The sequence below is a fragment of the Mytilus trossulus genome, chromosome 7 (genome assembly GCF_036588685.1).
Source record: "Mytilus trossulus isolate FHL-02 chromosome 7, PNRI_Mtr1.1.1.hap1, whole genome shotgun sequence".
NCBI classification, from domain to species: Eukaryota; Metazoa; Mollusca; class Bivalvia; order Mytilida; family Mytilidae; genus Mytilus; species Mytilus trossulus.
This window is the reverse complement of record NC_086379.1, coordinates 78,066,933-78,093,971: the sequence shown is the minus strand read 5'-3', so window position 1 is coordinate 78,093,971 and position 27,039 is coordinate 78,066,933. Positions and strand designations below refer to the sequence as shown.

At 32.1% G+C, this 27,039-nt stretch overlaps 1 protein-coding gene across 1 annotated transcript; it reads left to right on the top strand.

Annotated features, from left to right (window-relative positions):
• The first annotated feature begins 126 nt into the window (after window positions 1-126).
• LOC134725892 (fidgetin-like protein 1) lies at window positions 127-26,852 on the top strand. The gene is made up of 19 exons (XM_063590159.1): window positions 127-310; window positions 6,570-6,747; window positions 11,335-11,420; window positions 11,940-11,993; window positions 13,650-13,732; window positions 15,305-15,584; window positions 16,067-16,113; window positions 16,484-16,603; window positions 17,108-17,193; window positions 17,378-17,437; window positions 18,364-18,496; window positions 19,032-19,132; window positions 19,423-19,502; window positions 20,655-20,725; window positions 21,451-21,612; window positions 23,360-23,415; window positions 24,217-24,380; window positions 25,037-25,137; window positions 26,665-26,852. The coding sequence occupies exons 2-19, from the start codon at window positions 6,599-6,601 to the stop codon at window positions 26,791-26,793; spliced, it is 1,962 nt and encodes a 653-aa protein (XP_063446229.1). The 5' UTR covers window positions 127-310; window positions 6,570-6,598; the 3' UTR covers window positions 26,794-26,852.
• Window positions 26,853-27,039: the final 187 nt, after the last annotated feature.

The window sequence follows — 27,039 nt, the reverse complement described above, 5'->3', positions numbered from 1 at the left end:
TCTTCAATAATTGAAGGATCGCTAGAAACCAAAAGAAGAAGAAGAAGACTGATGTATCTAGTTTTCAGATCTATTGGGGTCTTTTCATCTCATTATTTCTGGTCTTAAGTTGAACCCAAAAAAAAATCTCAATTGAAGAGGCGATTTATAAATACGGCGGGAAATATTTGAGCTGGAAAGAGCTCCTGGAAATGAAGAAAACCAATCAGACAAACTAACTCCCCACAGCCAAACTCAGGAAAGGATGGGAATGTGCAGTACATATTTTGTTCTTTGAAAGTTTTAGTTCTCTGTTGTGGATTCGAAATAGGTAATTAAAGTTAATTATGCCCCACTTTTTCACCAACTCGCCCCATCGGTGTCTGTTGCGTCTGCCAGATCTTCTTCTTCCATATAAGAGTTGGGTTACTTGAATGAAACGTTTAAACGGTATCTGGATGATTCGTTCCAACTCCGATTCGTCCCAACAAATTCGTCCCAAGTTGCTTGGACAATTCGTTCCAACTTTTTCCAAAACTTGTCAGTTCGTTCCAACTTATTCAAGAACAGTATTAAACAATAATAACCATTTGCATAGCCTTATTATTTCAATTTATAATGCTGTACTTATATATATAATGTAAATAAATACTTAGCTTTAAAAGAAATCTATGATTTATTAATTGGGAAGAAAGGTATGTTGGGTATGATATTTTGGTAATAATTTATTATTAAGTATTTCATGACAATTTAATATTTAAAAAATGACCAAATGTCACAGAAATTAACAATTACGGCCTCGACAGTGATCATTGATTAAACTATTATATATTTCACATTCTTCAAAATCATACAATTAGAGTCAGCATACTCTCAAGAACAGTGTCGACTCCCGTGTCGACTGGGTTTGTAGTGTACGTAACTCTAAAGTTACATGTCTTGCAACAGTCAAGCAGAAAGGGGACCACTTTGTTCCAGGCCCACAACCACACAACCATCCTGCCGTTCCTGGTTCTGACGTAGCAGTTCGTATTTCTGCAGAGGTAAAGTCCCATGCTGCTGCAGACATGTTTGAGCCAGCTGCTGCCATCGTCGAGCAAGTTGTGCAAGAGAAAGGTGACCCTGCTTTGCCTGCTGGTAATAGACAGCCTACTGGTAACCTTGTAAGAGCCGCCAACAGAGTTCGTGAAAAAGCCAGACCAAAACACCCTGCAGATCTGAACTTTGTGGTTTGTTTTATTTTTTATTAGAAGTATTTGTGATCAAATTTATCTTCTATATATATATATAAACATTATTGCTATAGCTGTCTTCGAAAGATCTGTCAGCTTGAGTATCGTTCAAATGCAAGAAAAAAATTTAGACATATAAGTATATATGCATGCGAGGTTAAAACAAATGTTCATAAAAAAATATATGCACTAGATTTTACATACTAATATGAAAATAATTGTTTTCCATCTCTGTCCGACGTAATAAATCATTTTTTCATATGCTTCATTATTTTGTTCTTTATTTTAGTTTGATGCTAAGCACGTACCAGATGGTTTCTTAAAGAGTGACCTTAGAGTCTGTGGGGCACGCCATCTCATCTTTGCAACAGAGCGTCAACTCAGCTGCCTTGCATCTGATAAGACTTGGTACATCGACACAACCTTCAAGATCATACGACCACCTTTTACTCAGCTCTTATCCATACATGCCTTCATACGTTCTGGTGCAGACTCGAAGCAGGTTCCATTGGCGTTTGTTGTCATGTCCAGACGACGAGCTGTTGACTACTTGGCAGTAAGTTAATAAATCCTTTATCGATTAAATCATTTATGTATTACAACTAATGCAATGATTCAAATGATCGTATCTGATGATTTATGATTTATTTATAAAAACAGAAACTCAAAGATGTTGTATGATTGCCAATGATAAAAAATATAAACCAAAGCTTAAACATACACGACTGCAAGTCATCATATATAAAGCTGTCGACCATGAAGTATTAAAAGCACTATATTTACGATATTAATGAGTACCTTATTCAAAGAGAGAACATCAATTCTAGATACAGTTTAGTCACCAGTATATATTATATTGTATTGTAAAACTATATTCTATAGAAATTATTCAGTTGAAATAACAGCTGCTGACTTTGTTTAATTGTAGTGTATTGTATGTATTAATGTATTTCGTATTTTTTTTAGGTGTACAGGGCTATTCTTAGAATGCTCCCAACTGCCCCTGCTGTCCGTAGTGTTGTGCTTGACTTCGAGTGTGCTACATGGGTTGCCACAAGAAAGGTTCTGCCAACAGTTTCTATCAGAGGCTGTGCTTTCCACTGGGGCCAAGCAGTGTGGCAGATCCAGTTAGTGTCGGAGCACAAACTGACATGCTACCAAAGAGCAGCCACAAAGAGGTCCCAGTCCAAGCTGATGGAGCTGTGGGACAGCTACAGAAGCCAGCAACTAATAGTAAGCCAGCTGATGTCATCCGTTGCACTTATCGTTGTGCCATCCATTGACTAGTAGAACTTTCTGAAAAACTGCAAGACTTTTGAACAATTATCAATGAATTGTTATTGTTATATTTTGTTATTAATATATATGTGTCAAATATATGATATCAAATAAACTTGTAAACCTTAAACTTATTTTTTTTTATTGCAAAAGATTCAGATTATCCCGAAATATGATAAAAGCTGACAAGAAAAGGGAAAAAACAAAGACCACCCAAAAAAACTATGTCTAAATAAACAAATATTGTACATATAAATCTGGGTTTTTCAACATGAATATTTGTTAAAATCGAACCATAAAAGCCTTCAAAGATATTGCTGAAAAACGATCTTTTAATATGAAAATATAAAATATGATACATAAAAATTGACAAGAAATTGATGATTTTTGTCGTGAACTATAGGTTGATTTACACAAAAACAGTGATATACGGACATAAACAGTGAAAGAAAGTTGGAACAAATTGTTTAGACTGATTGAAAAACGATCTATTATATGAAATATACATTAAAAAAATGACAAGGAATTGACAATTTTTGCCATGAACAGTGGGTTGATTTACACAAATTCAGTGATTTACGGACACAAACATTATAATAAAGTTGGAACAAATTGTTAACTCTGATTAATAATGAACTAAATCAGTTGGAACAAATTGACAATTGACTTGGTACGAATTGTTCAAATCTGGAACGAACTAGTTTGGAACGAATTGACTAGCATTCGTTTAAACTCTGCGGGACTACGCATGGTGACATTACATATCCAGTCCCCTAGATAACCTTGGCCACAATCAAGGATTTGTATAGTTAGTTCTAGTCCAAATAATTATGAGGTCTGGCAAGGCTATTTTTTTTTTCTGGGACGCCTTCCTACGTCAGGAACTACTCAGGAAGGCGTCCCAGAAAAAAAAGCCTTGCCAGACGTCATAATTATTTGGACTAAGTTAGTTCTTACTATACATATCCTTGCCACAATCAACAAACTGATTATACTGCCATGTGTTTGATGAGCATACAGACCCACCTCCCCCAAATTAGATGCATTTTTCAGTATATGGGTTGTTATTATATCATTTATGTTCCATGAGTTTACAACAGATGCATTTGAGAGATATTGCAATTTGGACGATAGTTCCCTGCCTTGATTCTCTGATCTTTCTTGTTTTATACCAATATATAGGTCAACCCACCCCAATATGAAGAGGGTAAAATCCCATTGAAAATAGGTCTGACAACTCGCCCCACTTATGAAATTGGGTTATAATTCTGCTGAATAAAGCTATAATTTACAGGTCAGGCAATCGTATATATATAGCTGTATAGATGCAGAAAGCATGTTAACCGGCTGATCTGACATACAGATTCTGCAGTTCGGGAAACTGGCTTTTCAGTATCCTGGCCATTCAGAGTTTACCAGTGATAATTATGTATCTGGTTGATATCTTAACAAGTTCAATGATTCTGCGCTAGCTGTCAGTAAAAATCCAAAATGGGATGTCATTTTAGTAGTTTTTACATTTAAACTTTAACTACACTAGAACACACCCACGAAATCATGGGCATTCAGAGCGTAGTTTAAAGTATGTAAAGTGTTGTTGGAAGAATTTTGTAAAACATTGAATGACTGGATAATTTCAGCAAAAGTTTCATAAGTCATAGGTTATTGGGGTCGGATTTTTTTTTTTTTTTATCCCTCCACCTTTATCATTATTTGTTTATTTCCAAAGTTCACAATTTTTGGTTTTCTATCAATTTCAATATGAACATACATGTACATGTACATTTAGTATGCTATTATGAACCTGCATGTAATTCAGTGGTTGTCGTTTGTTTATGTGTTACATACATGTACATGTATTTGTTTTTCGTTCATTTTTTGTACATAAATAAGGCAGCTAGTTTTCTTGTTTGCATTGTTTTACATTGTCATTTGGGGGCCTTTTGAAGCTAAGTATGCGTTAAAGGCTTTGCTCTTTGTTGAAGGCCGTACGATGACCTATAGTTATTAATTTCTGTGTCATTTTGGTCTCTTGTAGAAAGTTGTCTCAGCATGGCAATCATACCACATTCTTTTTTGTAATCAATGAATTTTGTAAAAGATTTAATGACTGGAGAATTTCAGAAAAGGTTTCTGTGTCATTTTGGTCTCTTGTAGAAAGTTGTCTCAGCATGCATATGGCAATCATACCACATTCTTTTTTTGTAATCACTGAATTTTGTAAAAGATTTAATGACAGGAGAATTTCAGAAAAGGTATCAAAAGTTCACATAAATAATTTTAGTGCTTATCTGTTTATTATGAACATTCATTACTATATAAATAAAGTGTATTTACTTCAAGTCAATTTTAAGTTTACTAATAGATCCATGGTGGTCATTCATATAGTATACACTCAACTGACCCTCTCTATTTTATAAACTCTGTGACCGCCGTGGATAGTAAACTTGAAAATGCTAGCAGATAAATTTCTGAAAATACACTTTATTTGTAGTATATGTATGTTCAAAGTATACAGAAAAACACAAACCGGTAGTCTTATCAGACTTTAAATTTCGTCAAATGACGGGACAATTTCTGAATGCCTTTTTTCTCATTTTTCTCCAAAAATAACTCAATCTGAATAATTGTATGAATGGATGACAAATGCGACTATGCACTGTACCTATAGGAGACAGAGGCGTGTTGATTAATTTATTGTGGAAAGAAAAGAAGCAACACACAAAATGAGGTCTTCTCGTTTAATAGTATAGATGACCTATAAATTGATGCTTTGTTGTTATGATCTTTTATGAATTTGAAGTGCAGTAAATGATTTAAACTGAAATAATACTTTGTATAAATATTTTAAGTTTTTTTTTCTCAATTTACCTTTATCTGAAAGGCTTGAAGTTAAGCCTTAAATATAATTACGATTACAGCCAAGAATGATATTATTAGTTATATAACTAAATGGGTTTTTAAAACATAGTTGAAATCAATTTACACATGTTAGTCCACTTGTTTGAGGGAGTTAACTTTAAACAGTTTTGAGTTTTGGAAAGGGATGTTTAGTGGTTGTATATGGTTTTAACCTAGTCATTTTTTTACCCTTTATAGCTTGCTGTTCTATGTACATATGGGACAACATCCCTAATGCGCCTTGAAATGAGGAACTCAAAAGTCACGTGTAAACAAAAATTCTCTGTGTAGTGATATTTGACACTTTTCTATGATAAACAAGTAACTGAGCTTAAACATTTGAGTTAGTTTAGAAAGTAGGGGAACACAGAATAAATGTGTAAAATCTATGGAGCTATTAAATGTGTTCAAAGTTTAAAATTTTCAAAGAACTTATTGTGTTAAAAATGGGATTATTTACCATGAGGAGCCGCATCACAAAAGGATACTCGGTGTTTGCTAATTTACGGAAAAAGTAATCTCACTTCATACACCGAAAATTAAACCACATATGTCAAAATGTCTCAGCTTCGAAACAAGCCATCACACATATCCAAGTTAACGATATGGACTGAACAACAGAAGAAAACACTACCATTACAGCCTATGGAGAACCTAATGCGCATCTGTACCCATATGCACCAATGCTCCATGTTGAAGATCATACTTTGACCTATAATGGTTTATTTACATTTACAAATTAAGACTTGGATTGAGAGTTGTCTCAATGGCACTCATACCACATCTTCTAATATATATATCTAGTTAATTAAGAAAATATATATCAAGTTTTGGATTTCCAAAGTCTGTTTCTGAGCACTTTTCATGCAAAAAATTATTTATCTATCAATTTATATAAACAAATTAATTGTTGAAGGCCTTACAGTAGTACAAGATCTTTTTTGAAGGCTTTACAGTGACCGTTAGTTGTAAACTTCTATTTCATTTGGTCACTGGTTAAGAGTGGTTTTATTTGCAATCATACCACATCTTGTTTTAATAAGTAAAATGTATGTGGTATGCTTTTGATAACTTTTCTTTTTTAAAGTTGATTTTGAAGAGAAGTCAGGTAACAAATATACACAACTGTCATGACTGAAGGTTTGAAGATGATATATATATATTTATTATTATTTTTAGGGAAATTAAATCATAAATACATAACAAGAATGGACAGAGTGGAGTTAGGGAAGCAGTTTTTAAGTCAGTTTCAGAGTACTTTATTCTCCAGTAAACTAGAGGATGGTACTGCTACAGAAAAAGCAGATTTATTGAGGAGGACAATGATGGAGTTGAAAGTGGCAAATAATGTTAATTTGTAAGTTTTGACTATACAAACATGCATGACAAAGTACTGTGGATTTTAATATTTGTTGGATACCAATTTTGGGGATTTACATGTAGTTGGAACAGGGGAACAACAGGCAAAACAATGAAATTTGATATCCACCAAAAGTTTTCTTTAATCCACAAAAAATACAAATAATGAATTAGTACCCCCGAAAATAAATGAAATCACTGTAAGCATGATGACAAAAAAAACATAACATATTCTGAAAATATGTGTAGAGCATAGACATACTCATGATACTTTTGAACATTTCAAAATTCCCAGTGGAGGATTTATGTGTCGGATTGCTCTTATTGTTCTATAAAACCTACATGACCTATAAAGGCATAAAAGGGGTCTTCAAATTTATTTTAATGTTGTTTATTTGCTTCTTCATATACACTTCAACAATTTCTATACCCATGGAAAATTTGATGTTTTTTTTCAAATTGTTGACAAAATTGCTCTTAAAATTCACAATTGGGAGCCTCGATGGGGGAAATCCCCTGCAAACAGAAGCTTTTGGCAGGTATGCAAACTATGCATAGATATTAGATATAAATTTTCAGACAAATGAAATTGACTTGGTGCTTGAAATGATCTTGATTAACACCTTATAAAAAGACATAAACTAATTTGTAGTCCCTTATATTAGAAAACATCATGTAGACATGTGTCTGTCAGTCAAATCCTTTCGGGAGCATTTGAATCCCTTGCATTATTAAAATTGCCATTGATAGTTTATTTGATGTCCATTTTCACTGAACTATTACATAGTTTTATTTAGGGGGCAGCTGAGGACCACCTCCGGGTGGCCTACGGCTCTTGTCTTCTCTTTTGTCGGGTTGTTGTCTCTTTGACATATATTCCCCATTTCCATTCTCAATTTTATTCCAGTATTAAATATGATTTTTTTAGGCAGTTAAGCTGCCACTCAAGCACCCTGGATTTGGGTTCCCCCCTGGGAATTTTTGGAAAAGTGCCATTGCTCTGATCTGGCAGGTCTGGTAGATTCTTTATAACTAATTAGACATTTTTTTCACACTTTTTGTTATAAAAAACAATAAATATAATGAAGATTACCTTAAATGATCGTCGATTTTCCCAAAACAATTGATGTTCCCCATTTGAAAAAGTGCTAATTAAAAAGTTAAGCATACCTCTTTTTATCGTCTGTGTTTGATAAAGATGTAAGTCATTGTAAGTGAACTATTGTAAGAATAATTTCATCTCTGAAAATGTTTGTAATGAAGGCATTAAAATTTGCCAAATGGCATGAATGGCGCATGGATATTATTTTGCGGCTATTACGCCGTTGAATTTGGTGGATTCCATCCTACTAAAGGTAAATATTTAAAAGCATTGTCTTACTTCTTCTCTGTATAAGTCTTGGATTTGTAAGAATACATTATTATATTATTTCTACATTGTATGAAGATATGTATTTTATTTAATTATTTAATGCAAGCTGATGTTATTATTTGTCATTGTGTCTCTCCGTACTTGCTATGAATCGTGTAAACCCCCAAACATTATACTCGATCAGGGCCAATGCAATTTCAATCGGGACCTCATTTGAATACGTATTTATAGATTTTGTCGATGTCAATTAAGGTCATTTCAAAATGGTTTTCTTTATCGTGTTTTAGTTAAAAGTAAAATCACAAAAATACTGAACTTAGAGGAAAATCTAAAGTTGACATGGTTAATTAATTTTTTTACACAATCCTGTAAACTCATTCATGTAAGACGATACACCTTTACAGTGTGACCTTTCACCTGGAAATATAGTTTCGTATACAAAATTCCACTTCTTTCAGGTTTACACTTTCAGTATTAATGGTTACAATTTACAATTAACAAATGCTAGGTCTTGATTTATTTCAGTCGATAAGTTAGGAGTTAAACACAAAAAGTCAGAATACGAAAATTTTTGATAATTTAATCACACATATGGCGCATTGTGGTTTTCTTGTACACACGTGAATAACATTAAACGAAATCGATCTTGGGAAGATTTCACTAGGTTTTATCTTGACTATAATGGTTTAACCATTGAAGGGTTCATCTTTTATTGATATTCAGGATTCAGGTACACTGTAAAGATGCAATGACACAAATTTTACCAAATCCGAAACGAAGCGGACATTCGATCAAAGGCTGATTTTTATGCAAATTACTAAGTCAACAATGTTAGATTGTTTATTTTATTTAAAAATAATAACAAAGAGTAGTCTAGAATACTTTTATTTCTTAAAGATAAAAAGAGTTGTCAAGAATACATTATAACATTGACAACACATGATGTTTCTGTTTACTTAGCCAAACCTCGTTCAATGTTGTATCTCAACCTCGTTCAACGTCGTATCCCAACTCAGGAAAAAAAATGTCATGAAATCCTATAGTACTGCATAGTCCGCACCTCTTCCATCAATTTCATTTCCAGGGTAAAAAAAAACGCGGACTATACACCCATTTCTACGGTATGTAACACATACACAAACGACAGCTACTGAATTACAGGCTCCTGACTTGTGACAGGAACATACATAAATATAATGTAGGTATATCTCATTACCTGAATATTTAGCCCACCCCCTTTGTAATGGTCTATTGACTAATATGTATTAGTTTTTGATTAGGTCAGTTTTTGAGGAACCACTAGTGAATGGTCAATGATATTTGGTGTGCAGATGGATAAACTTTGTCACTTTTAATTTCTTGGCTCACACCAAACAACAAGCTATAAAGGGCCCAGAAATAACTAGTGTAAAACCATTCAAACTAGAAAACGAAAGGTTTGTTCAAAAAGGACAACTTATGAAAAGTCAATGGTATTTGGTAAGCAGTTGTATATTCCTCCATGCAGCTTGTAACTATTAGCAAAACCTACATGTATACTGCATAGTAAGCTTTAAAAGACCAGGAATTACAAATGTAAAACAATAAAAACTAATAAAAATGTTAAATTAAATAATTGGACATAACTTTTGAAAGTGGCGGGATTGGATAGTGATAATTTTAGGGTACAAATATTATTCAATACTTGAAAAATAATCGAGATAATATTTTCACCAATTTTTCCTCAATATTCGTCTTAACCTCTGCCAAGTTTGCCTTTGCTTTTTTTTATTTAACTGCCTACAGCGCCTTTGGTGCTTTGATTTTACATTTTTCTCTATTTGTTTGGTTTTTTATCACATTCCCCACTTTCATTTTGTTGTTAAGTTCACAAATGGTTGTCAATAAAAAGAAATTGCATGCGGCTGTCATACAACATGTACAAGTGGGAGGTTGAGCTTGCTATTAAACTAGGTTTAATCCACCATTTTATACATAAGGAAATGGCTGTATGGATGTCTGTATGGATGTCAGGAATGTGACGTTTTTTTCCATTCGATCAATGTGTTTAGCTATTGATTTTTATGCCCCACCTACGATAGTAGAGGGGCATTGTGTTTTCTGGTCTGTGCCTCCGTTTGTTCGTTAGTCTGTCTGTGCCTCCGTTCGTTCGTTAGTCTGTCTGTGCCTCCGTCTGTGCGTTCGTTTGCTTCAGGTTAAAGTTTTTGGTAAAGATAGTTTTTGAAGAAGTTGAAGTCCAATCAACTTGAAACTTAGTACACATGTTCCCCATGACATGATCTTTCTAATTTTAATGTCAAATTATAGTTTTTACCCCAATTTCATGGTCCACTGAACAAAGAAAATGATAGTGGGAAGTTCAGGTTAAAGTTTTTGGTCAAGGTAGTTTTTGATGAAGTTAAAGTTACATCAACTTGAAACTTAGTACACATGTTCCCTATGATATGATCTTTCTAATTATAATTCCAAATTATAATTTTGACTCCAATTTCACGGTCCACTGAACATAGAAAATGATAGTGCGAGTGGGGCATCCTTGTACTATATGGACACATTTTTGTTTCCATTTGATAAGGGACTATTCAATTTTCCATAGGAAATTGAAATTTTTGTTATTTTACTTTTAACTGTTCGCGGCATTCCTTTGTACTTATACTGACTTTGGAAAATAAACACTACTCAGTCTACTGTAATTATTAGATGTAGTAATTCTCTAAATGTCTTAATACCCTGAAGATTGTATTTTATTACAAATAAGAGATTACTACAGCAAGTATTTAATGTATGTGTTCACTTATTACAGATAGTGCCTCATTTAGTGCATTTGTTATATTGGGTTGATTCACTGATTTCTGTAAATTTCTCAAGTCTGTCAATTTCAAGTATCATATAGCTGGAACTGTCCCCGCTAAGTAAAACAATATACACGGACTAAACCTAAAAGAACAAAAAAAGAACAAATTTAGAATAACCAAATAAAGACTAGTTCATCAGTCTTATTTTGTCAAAGCCAATATTAGAGATTTTACCCCATTTTCTATATGTCAGCGGGTATCTTCCTCCCAAATCAAATACTTCATATTTTTCTGTACTATGCATATACAATGTATGGAATTTTATATGTTTGAAATAAGGCCTTAATGACATGAACTACTCTTTTATTATCTGTAGCAATATATTTAATGAAATACTTCATGATTGGTATATATTTAGAGTAACAGATGAGAGTAGTGGTCTTCTCTTGAAGAAATATGAGGATTCATATGCAGCTATTGTAGACTCCATGGAAGAAAACAATGGTATGATCATTCTTATTTCTTTTATTTAGTCAGTCAAAATTTACATTCTGGAAAAGAAAATGAGTGAGTACACATGATAAAAATAAGTGTCTCTTTATATAATTGGTATTTGGTGGTGTCACACTAACCTTTCCAGAGTTGTGACCCTTTTCAAATGGATTCCATTCTCTAGCTTAGTAAGCCTAAACCAAATGTAATGAAACTTACACACTGCTTATTACCACAAAACACAGATTTATAACAAATTTGGGTAGCGTCACCTTTAAACCCTTTTCAATTTTGTCCCTTTAAAACTTTATATGATATGCCAGGGGACGGATATCAGTCATGTTGTCAGTAGTGTCTCATGAACACATTCCCCATTTATTTTTATAACTTTAACAAAAAGAGAGGACAATTAATTTATGAGAGGAGCACTTTAAGTTCCCTTTTGAATAGATGCACAATCTGTTTTCAATTTGTATTGGGACGTTAACATGGTTAAGCAACCAACAATCAATCCATCAGTTTGTATTGTAGGTTTGAATAACTATGCAGAAGGAGCATTGGCAATATGTAGTCGTTTTAAAAATGGTAAGATAATAACAGATAACATTTTAATGGCAGCAAAAAGTTTGGGAAACCTTTTATCATATTGAACAGTCTTTCTTCTTGTCAATAATTGTTGTGTTTTTTTGGCATCAGCTGTGAACTTTTTATTTCATCTAAATTCTTAAACATGTTAAAGGAAACTGCTTTTGTTAGTTCACCTGGCCCATAACACCTGACCCAATGGGTTTGATATTATTATAGATAGAGATAAACTGTAAACAGCAATAATGTTTAGCAAAGTAAGATCTACAAAAATAGTCAACATTACCAAAATGGGACGGACCCCTTATGGAGTTATTGTCATTGAAAGTAAATTTTTAACAATTTTTTGTAAATTTTTAATCTTACATAATCTTTTCCTCTGAAAATACTTAGACAAATTTAACCAAACTTGGTCACAATCATTTTTAGAGTATCAATTAAAAATATGTCCGATGACCACGCTTGCCGACCAACATGGTTGACATGACAAAAAATAGAACATAGTGTTAAAATGAAGTTTTGGCTTATATCTCTGAAACTCAAGCATTTACAGAAAATTTGACAATGAATAAAAAGGTTCTACAGGTTTAGATCTATATCTGTATTGAAATTTTAAGACGAATCAGACAAGCTGTTGTTGGGTTGCTGCCCCTGAATTGATATTTTTTTATGAAATTTTGCAGTATTTGATAGTATCTTATAAGATATTATTATAGATTTAGATAAACTGTAAACAGCATTATTTTTCATCATACAAATAAGTTGACATGACCAAAATGTTCAATTGACCCTGTTAGGAGTTAATGCCCTATGAAGTCAAATTTCACAATTTTTGTAAACTTTTGCAATCTTTTACAGAAAAATTCAGACAAATTTAATCGAAATTGGCCACAATCAGCATTAGGGTATCTAGTATAAAAAATGTGTCTGATGACCCTGCCTGCAAACCAAATTGTCAGACATGGCTAAAAATAGAACATAGGGGAAAAATAAAGTTTTTGAGTTATATCTCTGAAACTAAATTAAAGAAAAGACTGTTGTATTATTTCATGAATCAATTATAAATGAAAATATCAGATGAGAGACAAAGGCTCCTTGAAGCCTCTGGTTTCAATTAATATTGTTGATCTGAAAATGTAAGCATAACCTGATGACATCTTAAAATACTGAAAAACTTGAAGACAATCTAAAGCTCAAGTTATTGTTTTGATGCAGGATATGTAGATACATGTAAATGACTTTCACATTTACAGAAGTTGTTTTAAATTAATAGTTCAATTCTCAAATTGTTTGTTATGCCCCACCTATGAAAGTAGAGGGGCATTATGTTTTCCTGTCTGTGCATCCATTTGTTTGTCCATTAGTTGTCTGTCTGTCCTGCTTCAGGTAAAAGTTTTGGGTCAAGGTAGTTTTTGATGAAGTTAAAGTCCAATCAACTTGAAACTTAGTACACATCTTTGCTATGATCTTTCTATTTGTAATGCCCAATTAGAGTTTTGACCCGAATTTCACAGTCCACTGAACATAGATAAAAGAAAATCTGAGTGGCTGGGGTATCCATGTACTAGGACACATTCTAGATTTTAATCTATTCATGGAAGATATAATCTAAAATGTGTATCTATGAATGTAAAAAAGATTATTTGTTTATTTCAGAAAGTCATAATTGGAAGTCAAGTCTCTCAATGGACAAGATAAAACAGATGGAGTGTTTCAAAAATATAACAGAAAAGAATAAGGTAAACTTTTAGGTAAAGTAACATCAAAAGGCATTAGATTCAAGATTTAATCATTTTTCTTACTTTGTACTACATTTTTTAACCAACTTGTATTTTAGGGGACCAGGTCTTAGTACAAAATGTAGGTTAACTATTGTATCACTAACCTGTCAACAATCAGGTCGGAAGTTCAAAACTGTTAAGTTGCAGGTTCATTTGAAACCAGTCTTAATTGACTAGGATTGCCAGTTTTCTTCTAAAAGGTTTCTTGTTCTCTTCAGAGACTCTGGTTTCTTTCTATTATTAAAATTTTGCTACCAATATGTAACCACAAGTATGGAAAGTTAATATGTTAAATACAAAAAATCAATCAAGCTCTTATACTATATATTAAGAAGACACATTTTACATAACAAAAAAAGATCCACACCAATTACAGCTGCAATGATTTTGTTTTATTAAGGAATTTCACACTAAGGAGGACTTGTAAGCTCTTCTTGTCACTCACATGACATATTAAGGGGGTTATTTCTAGCTGATTGTTCATTGAGTGTATATGTTTTATTTCTCTTACTTTGTAAGTATTTATACTGGTTCTGACTGGTTAAGTGAATTTTGATAAACTGCTTGTTTGTTAATCCTCCCACCATAATCCATTAGAATATTGCCCTTATTATTTTCTCTTAATTCATTAGAGAAAATGAGCCTACCTTTTCACCCTGTTTGCTGTAAAATTGATCCCCTCTGATAAATTAGTTTTAAAATTTTAACTATCTCAAATGAATAAATATTGTAATCATCTGGGATGAATGATAGCATTTATATCATCTGGGATGAATGGTAGCATTTATATCATCTGGGATGAATGGTAGCATTTATATGTCTATGTTGTAAAGTATCTAATAAGGTTTAAACTCTTTATAAATTTAAATTTATAGACTTGTACATTATCATCCATGCATCTTATTTTCTTATGATATCAGACAGACCTCTCTCCATTGACTTTTAAAAGAAGTTTAGTATCAATTATAAGTTCAAGGTATTGCATAGAATTTGTACATCTCAATCCATCATGGCATCAGATTGTTTAACCTTGCCACATACACATCACAATGCTGTTCTTCCTCAAACACATCTCTGTTATGACTTAAATTAGAAGTATAGCCAGTTAAAATAATCAGCACAATACTTTAATATTTTGCCATAGCTTTAACACACCTCATACATTAATATCTTCAGTAGTACAGCTGTTGACCTCTATATGTTGTTAAAATTTCACTCATAGCTTTATTCTACAATATTTCTTTTTTATGCCCCACCTACGATAGTAGAGGGGCATTATGTTTTCTGGTCTGTGGGTCCGTTGTCCCTTAGTCCAGATTCAGGTTAACGTTTTTAGTCATGGTAGTTTTTGATGAAGTTGAAGTCCAATCAACTTGAAACTAAGTACACATGTTTCCTATAATATGATCTTTCTAATTTTAATGCCACATCAGAGTTTTTACCCAATTTCACGGTCCATTAAACATAGAAAAAGATAGTGTGAGTGTGGCTTCCGTGTGCTATGGACACATTCTTGTTTATTATTTTCAGAAAATATCAGACAAACTTGTTCCTCCACAAATGGTAAACAAAATACTGTCAACCAAATCAAAGGAAGCTCCTATACAGGGAACCAGTAATCCAACTTTTGCAACAGGGTTTTCAAAACCAGATCAGCAGAATTCAAAACCAGGACCTCAATTCAGTCAGAAAATTGACAGTCAAAGGGAGAGCAGTAATTCAGGACAGAAAAATGGATGGAATTTTCAGAATAGAAAACCATTATTTTCTGGATTTCAGCAGTCATCTTGCTCTGATAACATTCAGCAAAGTAGGTTTATATAATTTATCACTTTATTTCCGATATTTAAGTGAATTGATGTCAGACAATTTAAAATTTAATAGCAAATATTTCTACACCAACCTGTGAATGGTGGCCGTGAGTTTTATACACAAACATTTGTCAATATCTTGTCTTAATGTAATGTTGCTTTTAATGAATTATCTTTTATATTGTTAATGATTAGGGGAATTATTTAAATGCTACTGTCACAAAATAGATTGGCCCTTTTGTTATATTCTTGAATGTTTATGTGATGTTCAGCCTTATAGGTGTGAAATATGTGCCTTTGGATTAGTTTTAGTTTTGTGTTAAGCTTGACATAGTTTTTGTATGAAAAAAAAAAGAACTTAGAAAGAAAAATAAAGTAATTTGATGTGGCCTGCATCCCAATTACACTATATCAACAAATGTTCAGTGTTCATTTACATTTGTATTTCTAAAAAAAAAACATTAATTATATTCTTGTTTAGATTCTGCCAGACCAAGTTATAGTGGGAGCTATCAGAGAAAAAATGAGGTAAAACATATTTTTTACATTAGTTAAACCTGTCAGAGGAGCTGCTTTTAGTAATTGTCAATATATATGGTTCACCTCAGACTTAAATATAAGAAAATAATTATCTCACCCAATGTCATCCCTTTACATTAATCTAATTAAGAAGTAATTCAGGCAAGGGATTGATTTGTTGAAAACTTTCACATGGCCTTGGAGGTTTTATTCAAAGTTTATTCTGATTGTTAGTGAGGGATAAAATATAAAAAGAGAAAAGACATTTTTGGTGTGGTAAAAAGAAAACAAAAGTTTTAAATTTTCTTTCAATTGATTCTGCAAAGATGAAATCTTTTCAATCTTTCTTTATTTATATGACCTACTTCTCTATTGATAGAACTTTTCCAGTGGAGTAAAACGTCCACTAAACAATGAAGATCAAGAAGATGAAGACAAGTCAAGAGATAATTCTGCACCAGGAGGTTTTAATGTGTTCAAAACTGCCAAGGAACAATTGGTAAATAATATGTTAAAATGCACTGTAAAAACCTGTTTTTTTTTGTATTCAAATCTCTTAAAACAAACAATCACACATATTGTAGATTGTAAATTCCTCATCTTTGATTACAAATGAGTCCAGATTTTTACTGACACTAACAAATTTTGATGCAAAAATACAATTTATTTGTGAGACTTTTCATTTACGTGGAGAACAAAATTAATTGTTTTACTGTTTAAAATACAGAAATTTTCTGATATATTAAAAAAAAATGAAAAAAAATACTTTATAAAGGGAGCTATTCTTTATTGTTATAATAGATATTTCATTTTGATATACAGCAAAAGCAAACACTTGTATTCTCTTAGCCCCTTAGCTATGAAGTGTATTTTAAGTTCTGGTCTCTATGTCTGTCCATACGACTGTTAATTTTCAATTCATTATATTTTTTTCGGTGCACTGTACAGTTTTCTCATAGTGCAAAAGACCCCAGTGTTATAAATACATGACATTTATTTTCAGGCTATCGATAATCAGAAGAAGTTTAGTCGAGGGAAAGGATCAGTTGGTTCATATGGTAATGCTAAAAAATCCCTAGGTAGTACTAGGTAAGTATAGTTATTATATCTAGTTTACATTTTATTTATTGAATATAAAGAAAATTCTGATAATTTCTTCGAATTTCAAAACATTTGTGATGTTAAAAAAAATTATTTCCCCTTCCATTCAGATTTTGCTAGTTCATTACTATGAAATATAGTTTTAACTTTTTATTTTATTTTTATATTTCAGGAGAGGGTTAAACAGTAAGTTCATTCCTCCAATCCCTAACAGAGAAGAAGAGGAAGATAGGTATGTTTATTAAAGAAAAAAGCTATGACATGAAACAAAATATATGAATAAAAAATTATTATTGAACAAAAATTTGGCCCAAGGTAGAAGATTGATTAAAGTAGTTCATCTACAGCCAAATACAGCCTGTCAAGACTGAAGTTGTGAATTCAAACCTTGATTGAGGCCGGTGCTATACTGAGGATACTATACCTTCCTCATGCCCAGGTAGAAGATTGGTTAAAGTAGTTCATCTACAGCCAAATACAGCCTGTCAAGACTGAAGTTGTGAATTCAAACCTTGATTGAGGCCGGTGCTATACTGAGGATACTATACCTTCCTCATGCCCAGGTAGAAGATTGGTTAAAGTAGTTCATCTACAGCCAAATACAGCCTGTCAAGACTGAAGTTGTGAATTCAAACCTTGATTGGGGCTGGTGCTATACTGAGGATACTCTACCTTCCTCCATCGATATAAATTGGCCACCATCATAAGCCAAGTGAGCTGAAAGTTGTGTTAAACATCATCAATCAGACACAATAGTCATCAAGATATTAAACCCTAAAAAAAAAAAAACCAACACACAAAAATAGCAGTTCTTTATTTTGAGTGAAAAGACCTGGCAAGTGTTCTTGGTAATTTTGTTTGAAGACTTCCTCTTGATGATTTTTTGTAATGAAACAAGCAGTCATTATATTATACTTTATATTTCTTGATGGTAATGATAGTGTCACTCAATTTAATGCTTTAGATATTTTACATGCTGCTATGGATATAAGTCCTGTTTTGTGTTTATTATTTTGACTACTATATAAATTCAATATAAGAGTTAAAGAGAGCATGAGGCCAACATGTTATCACAAAAATTATTCCAGAACAAATGATTTCATTTATAAACAAAAACAAATTTAAGGAAAAGAATTACACCTCAAAATTATTTTGTAGTGTAACTATGAATGCTGTTACTAAGTCAGTATTTGGAGGAGGGAAACCTTCAGGATCTAACAACACTGAGGAGCCTACTGATGAGAGATTAAAAGGAATAGAACCTAAAATGATAGAACTGGTCATGAACGAAGTAGGTTTTAAAACAGGTATCGTTTAAAGTTTAGATTTTTATGTCCCATTAATGGGCATTATGTTTACTGGTCTGTGTGTCTGTCGTTTGTTTGTCCATGTGTCCTGCTTCAGGTTAAAGTTTTTGATCTAGGTAGTTTTTGATGAAGTTGAAGTCCAATCAACTTCAAAATTATTTAACAGGTTCCTTATGATATTATCTTTCTAATTTTAATGCAAAATTAAAGATTTTACCGAATTTTCACAGTCCCTTTGCTCATATTATAAGTAAAAAACTGCTTTCAGAGTAATTTCTTTTAATTCTTTAATTTAAAAAAAAGGTATAAGCAGTTAAAAATTAAAACCCTAAAATTGTAATGATTTAATTATGTACAATATGTTAATTTGGACAGAAGATGGATACAAGCTTCTAAAACAAGAAATATATAACACAGAAGCAAGGAGATTGTTTAACAAAAATTATATCTAAATAAGTTTTGGCTCAAGTCAGTGTATGCCTACCATTTATAAAAAAAATCATATGCTTTATTTGACAGATAATGGATTATGGGCCCCAGATGACTTGGGATGATGTTGCTGGTCTAGAATTTGCCAAAAAAACAATTAAAGAAATAGTAGTGTGGCCAATGTTAAGACCGTAAGTATTTTTACTTTTGTAAGTCCATTTCAAAGTCTGAAAGATTTGATATTTGGTCTTGCTTTACTGACAAGTCATGGTCAAGTTCATATACATCTAACAGGTTACATTCATTCATTGAATAACAGATTTATAATTTTGTATAAAAAATGGACTGTTTAATTTTATTTTAGACATTTTATTGTCATGTTTATTTCAATTTTGAATTGGTTTAAAATCAAATCTCATTCAATCAACATCAAAGTTATCATAATGTCATGAATGTAAATTTCAATCTCTTTTCTCTGCAGGGATATTTTTACAGGTCTAAGAGGCCCACCTAAAGGTCTTCTGTTGTTTGGTCCTCCTGGAACAGGAAAAACTCTCATAGGTAAGTTCTTCTGTCCGTTCCATTTCATTTCTGCACTCTTAAGTTTTCTCCTGCAATTTTTGTGAAACTCGTACACAATGCTAAGAACCAAAACTTGCTAACAGAGTTAAGACTTGGTCAGTGAGTCAATTACTGCTCTAGAGTTATGTCCTGTTATGTGACCTACTGAATTAGACTATTTACCAGATTTGTTATCACATAAGCAACATGACGGATGCCACATAAGGAGCAGGGTCTGCTTACCCTTCCGGACCACCTGAGATCACCCCTAGTTTTTGGTGGGGTTCGTGCTGTTTATTCTTTGGTTTTCTATGTTGTGTCATGTGTACTATTGTTTGTCTGTTTGTCTTTTTCATTTTTAGCCATGGTGTTGTCAGTTTGTTTTAGATTTATGAGTTTGACTGTCCCTTTGGTATCTTTCATCCCTCTTTTATAACTTGGAAAATTTCAAATGTTTTCATTTCTGCACTTTTACTTAAGTTTTCCTCAATATTCCTTTATGAAACTCATACACAATGCTTAGAACCAAAGCTCACAGACAAAGTTTGAATTTTGGCAGTAAATAGCATACTCTTCTAGAGGTATGCCCCTTTATAACTTGGAAAATTGCGATTTGTTTCATTTCCTACTCTAAAGTTTTCCTCATACTTATTTAAAAAAAAAAAAACTCATACATAATGCTAAGTACCAAAACAAAGAGACATTTTTCAAATTTGGGAAATGAGTCTCTTATTGTTCTAGGTTTATGTGTCGGGCATTTTCAGATTCATCACTCATAATCTTCCTGTTTACGGAATAGGTGTGACATTTTACACATGATAGCAAAGTTGAAAATTCATTTTTCTGAGTAACTACAATACAACTTGATTTCAGGGTTTATATTAGTGAGATATACTGTGTGATGTATTTTTATATTGATCACTCAACAACTTCCTGTTTACCAAAATATTTCGGCCGGGTATCATTTGATTCTTCTAAAAATCAAAATAAAATTGGCTCACATTTATGAGAAAAACATTGATATATGAGGAATATAGTGTTAAAGTTGAAGCAAAGTGCACTGATTTTTCCCTGTTTGACAATGTAAAGAAAGTGTATGTATATAAATCTTTGACACATTCCCCGTTTCCATTCTCAATTTTATAATTGTAGGAAAATGCATAGCAAGTCAATCTAAGTCTACCTTCTTCAGTATTAGTGCTTCTTCACTGACCTCAAAATGGGTAAGTATATTCAAAGTATTATGTATTATAAGACTTCTAATAATTTTACAGTGATGCACAATTTTTTTATAAAGGTTAAAATAAAATCATTGAAAATACAGGCTTGTATATGGCCTTAGAACACAGTTATTTCGTAGTACATTTCTTTTAGACAATAAATTCAAATAAAAAAAAATCGAGCCTGCTCTATCTCAAAAAGATTTTTACAGTGTAGTGTACAACTAGTGGGACAAATATTATCAAAATTATAGAAACTTCTACTAGCTCTAACTCAAAATATGGACAATTCTGTGTTAAGGGGTCTCAAATTTAGTTTGACAGCTTCAGATGTACTGATTTGTTACCTTTGTTAACTGGACCAAATCACTACTTAACATAAATTTCAGCACCCAAAAACCAAAGGATGATAATTGTGTCCTTGGACCATATACTTGGGTATTATTATAAGATAATCTGCTTTCAAGTAAGTTGATGTTTCCATGTCAGGAATCCTAAAACTGAGCCGTTACCCTCTTATGTATATATATACAAATATACAATAATGTTTTTTATATGTTTTTGATACTGATTATATCAGCAAGAATATCAAGTAAGCCATATAGGTGGAAAAAACATCAAAACTGGTGAAAAATGTGTTTTTGAAAGCCAGTGAACCCCAACCAGCTCTACTCTTTATAGATTGTCATATTTCAGATATGATTATTTTAGATTTTCTTTATTCTTAGGTAGGAGAAGGTGAGAAGATGGTAAGAGCTTTGTTTGCAGTGGCCAGGGTACACCAACCAGCTGTAGTATTTATAGATGAAATAGATTCTTTATTATCCCAAAGATCTGATGGAGAACATGAAGCTTCAAGAAAAATTAAAACAGAATTCCTTGTTCAATTGGTAATCTATTTGACTCGCTTGTGGTGAAAGTTGAATAAGGAGATACTTTATTACTTATCTCGTAGTGATACAAACATTTTGAAAGTTTGCAATAACCATGATGGTTGATTCATTTATTTGTAAGGGTTTCAATTTCTGTCGATTATGGAAAACTTGCACTTTAGTGGGTATATGATTTTGGGTTTTGCCAATCTCTGCATACAAAGCATTTTGAAAATTTGTCATTTGTTGAACATTTGAATTCTTGGTTCACCTGTACCCAAAAACCCCACGAAATTGGTATTTAATTAATAATAATAAATCCACAGTATAACTTATCATTACTTCCTATTCTAACCAAAAATGATCAAAGTTTGTTGTCCAAGAGGCGTTTTATGATGAGACCTTATCAGTCATTGTTAATTAACTTTTTTAAAGGTTTCATATGATATTGAAAAAATAATAAGCATTTCTGATCTTTGGGCCAAGTGAGCTTTTCTCATCACTTTGCGTCCGTCGTCTGTCGTCATCGTTGTCGTCGTCATCTGTTAACTTTTACAAAAATCTTCTCATCTGAAACTACTGTGTCAAATTTAACCAAACTTGGCCAGAATCATCATTTGGATATCTAGTTTAAAAAATATGTTTTGTGACACGGCCAACAACCAAGGGGTAAAATTGTTTATCAGGTCAAAATCTATCTGCCTGGACAACCTGTTGTTGGGTTGCTGCCCCTAAATTGGTAATTTTAAGGAAATTTTGCTGTTTTTGGTTATTATCTTGAATATTATTATAGATTAAACTGTAAACAGCAATAATGTTCATCACAGTAAGATTTACAAATAAGTTAACATGAACGAAATGGTCCATTGACTTTTTAGGAGTTATTGCACTTTATAGTCAATTTTTAACAATTTTTCGTAAATCTTAGTAATCTTTTACAAAAATCTTCTCCTCTGAAACTTCTGGGCCAAATGAATCCAAACTTGGCCACAATCATCTTTGGGGTATTTAGTTTAAAAAATGTGTCCTGTGTCCAACCAAAATGGCTGCCACAGCTAAAAATTTGTTATTTTTATCTTTTATATTATTATAGATTGAGATAAACTGTAAACAGCAATAATGTACAGCAAAGTACCTTAAAATAAGTCAACATGACCAAAATGGTCAGAGTTATTGTCCTTTATAGTCAATTTTTAACAATTTTCATAAAATTTGTAAATTTTTACTAACATTTTCCACTGAAACTACTGGGCCAAGTTCATTATAGATAGAGATAATTGCCAGCAGCAAGAATGTTCAGTAAAGTAAGATGTACAAACACATCACCATCAGCAAAATACAATTTTGTCATGAATACATCTGTGTCCTTTGTTTAATATTCACATAGACCAAGGTGATTGACACATGCTCTTTAGAGCCTCTAGTTTATAATAACCATCCTTTCACTATGGCTTTAAGTATAGTTTTCTTTATATGGACATTTACAATGTTCAAATATAATGTTATAATATAAAAGTTTATAGAAGTAGTCACATGTGTTGATGGTCAGAATTTATTATTTGTAAGAATGCTATAATACCTAATTTTTCAGCCTTGTTGTACTGAATTTAAAGAAATAATATTGTTTAAAAATAATAAAGAAAAAATTGACCTTAGGTCTTTGGAAATCAGTTCCCCTCAATACTAATTTTATTACTTTGCTGGTACACCTATTGGCATTTAAATTCTACAATTTGATAATTTTAAATATGATAAACTATTGTAGGATGGTGCTGCAACTCTTTCAGAAGACAGAATACTTGTAATAGGTGCCACTAACAGGTATTGCATATACATTTCATAAGGGTTAAAACAAAAGCTGACAAGGGGTGTTGGACTTTTGTCTTATTTGTGAATAAAACAGTTCATAAAATTCTGAACTATTTGATTTTGATTAATGAGTGATGTGGTACTTAAGGAATAACAGTACTGTAGTTGAAGAGTTGCCATCATCAATTGTGCATTTGACTGTCGCAAATGCAGTTTTACTGGTGACGCGTAGCAGAGACAGTAAAATGGAAATTTGGGACCTTCAGAACAAAATTGAAGGTGGCAACTCTTCAACTACAGTACTGCTATTCCAATTCTAGTGCATTACAAATAAAATAATACATTACAGCTTGAAAAAAAATAATAAATTTGACATACTGAAAAAATATTCGAAACTACATGAATGATTTTTCGCCCATAGACATCATGGTTAAATGTGACGTCATACAAATGAAAACTTACAAACTGGAGGTTTTTACCTTACATCTAGGATTCAATTCACATCTGAATGCTGTAGTCTGTTATTTAGACTCCTGTCCTGAGAAGGGATTTACTATTCTGAGACAAAGTCCTGGATATTACAAGAAAAATATACAGATTGTTTTAAATAGTAATCATATAGCTTGTTGAAGAATGACAAATTGATATTAATTGCATTTTGAAGAGGGACACCAGAGAATAAAAAGTTTCAAAAAACACACCAAAAGTACTTTTATATCCTCTGTTTGTAATGTCAGCATTTGTTTATTTTAACCAATGTAAATTCATTAAGTTTTTTTGACAAAACATTTGTTATATCTTAATGTATTTCAGACCCCAGGAGATAGATGAAGCGGCTAGACGTAGATTTGTAAAACGTTTGTATATACCATTACCAGAGAGTGCAGCTAGGAAACAGATTGTGCTTAATTTGTTGTCACAACAGAAGTATCATCTATCTGATCAGGAACTAGATTTTATCTGTCAGAAAACTGATGGTTTGTTATTAAATATTTATATACTAATCAATTAGACTAGTCAGTACAAAGAATTACATCTGTATCTCATTATTTATATTGAATATGCCTTCCATTAAATAAAAATCTAATTTAAAACTCACAAAATACAATATTCTGTTTCAAATTAAAAATTTTAACAGAAATCTTTATATTATTGGTACTTGTAAGCCAAGTTTTAAAACAATACATGATTAAAATTTCAGTTGTTCAAGAAATACTTTTCATGTATCCCTTTGTCAAAGCAACATATGGGAATAACTTGTGAGCAGTTATTTTTTTTTTCATTTCATTTTTTAAACTATAAAGGCATTCTTGATTGAACAAATTTATAGTATCAGGGGACAAAATTCAAAATTATATGTTTTTGTTATTATCTCCCTTTATATTATAGATTTGTTAAATTTAAGATTGCATGTATTCAGTGAAGTTGCCTTTACTATATATTGGAACAGGGTAGTAACAAATATAAAAATGAAAGTTATAATTTTATAAGAGTTTAATGCAACTCAGCTTATAAGACATAATCACATTAAAAGTATTGAAATGATAAAAATTGTAAATAAATTAAAGAAAAGCAAGTAGGGTCCAAAGTACTCTGCAGTTGATATTGTTAATATATGCAAATTAATGTTTAGGTTACTCAGGAGCTGACATGGCTAATCTATGTAGAGAAGCAGCATTAGGTCCAATCAGATCGATGGATTTTGGTGAAATTGAATCCATATCAGCTGATCAGGTAAAATTTTGAATAAGAACCTTTTGTGAGTTTCACAGATAAATAGAAGTTATCAATCTTAATAAGAGGAAGTTTGAGTCATATAAATGACAGACATGAAGTTTCATACACAGCATGCGCAGAAAATATATATTAAGAGTACAGAAGAGAGAACCAGTTGATAATTTCAATACAAATGATGCATGCATGCTTTACATTGTCAACAGTTCCAAGTACAGGATACATACATCCATGTAAAAATAAAATAGAACTTTTATTTGTTGATATTATTTGCATAGAAATTAACTTGGCTGAAAATTGACTAATATCCCAATCATCCAGGACAGCTTTTGCAGCCAAACAAAGCAAATTAGGACATATTAGTAAACATAATTATTCTTGACAGACTGGCAATACACAATATGAAAACAGTCAAATGACTTATGTTTCATGGTTCATTTGTTTTCAATAAATGTGTTAGTGTTAGCAGGGCAGAGTTTTTGTGGACATGTATTCCCTTTTAGCTCACCTGATATTTCAGGTCTTGTAAAAAATATTTACAAGATAGCCGCCATGGCTAAAAATAGAACATAGGGGTAAAATGTAGATTTTAGCTTATAACTCTGAAACCAAAGCATTTAGAGCATACCCGTAGCCAGGGGGGGTTCGGGGGGTTCGGACGAACCCCCCCCCCCCCCCCCCTTGAAAACTAATAAGCACTGTTAAAGTCGATGTTCTGTTCGAATTGTGACTGTTAAAGTCGAGTTTGTGAGTCAAACGAACCCCCCTTTGGAAATTTCTGGCTACGGGCCTGTTTAGAGCAAATCTGACAATGAAGTAAAATTGTCTATAAGGTCCAGATCTATCTGCCCTGAAATTTTAGACAAAACAGACAAACCGTTGTTGGGTTGCTATCCCAGAATTAGTAATTTTAAGGAAATTTTGCAGTTTTTGGTTCTTATCTTGAATATTATTATAGATAGAGATAACTGTAAACAGCAATAATGTTCAGCAAAGTCAGATCTACAAATTATTTGTCCTTTATAGTAATTTTTTAACAATTTTCATAATTTTTGGAAAATTTTAGAAAATATTTTTCCACTGTTAATCCTGGGCCAAGTTCATTATAGATAGAGATAATTGTAGCAACAAGAATGTTCAGTAAAGTAAGATCTAAAAACACATCAAGATTACCAAAACACAATTTTGTCATGAATTTATCTGTGTCCATTGTTTAATATATGCACCAAGGTGAGCGACACAGGCTCTTGATAGTCTCTAGTTAAAGGTCACCTTGCTCAGTACAATGTAGTCAATTTTAAACCATTACAATTCATGGCATCTGTTGTAGTCTGTAAACATTAACAAAATTCTTTATCTGAAACCATTAGACAGATTTCAAACCCTGGCTTAATAGTTCTTATATAGTATAAAGTTGGTACCTTAGGTACAGGTTTTTACAAGTAAAGTTGAATTAACAAGTACTAATACAGCTTTCAAATGTTTTAACAATATCCATATTGATAGTTATGTATATTATGTTATTAGGTTAGACCAATCGCTTTTGAGGATTTTGAAGATGCTTTACCACAAGTGAAAGCCAGTGTATCTAACAAAGATCTAGACTTGTATATAGATTGGAACAATTCATATGGAAGTGCTGGGTCTGTCAGATGATGCTCAAGTCTTTATTATTGTCATCAAAAGTGTTGAAAACAGTATAACATATGTTAAGTTTGACAAAAATCATTAAAAAACAAAAATATTTAGATATGTTGTATGTTGTAAAGAACAAGAGTTGATAGAAGCATGATTTTTTTTATCTTTGAATTAAGTAAACAGTGTAATATGATGTGTAACTAGAATATGCAATCTGCTTGCACTGGAAAAAAGTAAAATAACAAAAATACTGAACTCTGAGGA

Excerpts from the sequence above, each read along its gene's own strand:
- LOC134725892 (XM_063590159.1), top strand. The coding sequence starts at position 6,599 with ATGGACAGAGTGGAGTTAGGGAAGCAGTTTTTAAGTCAGTTTCAGAGT. Across the intron at positions 11,994-13,649 it reads ATGTAGTCGTTTTAAAAATG|AAAGTCATAATTGGAAGTCA; the intron begins GTAAGATAATAA and ends TGTTTATTTCAG. Across the intron at positions 21,613-23,359 it reads CAGAATTCCTTGTTCAATTG|GATGGTGCTGCAACTCTTTC; the intron begins GTAATCTATTTG and ends AAACTATTGTAG.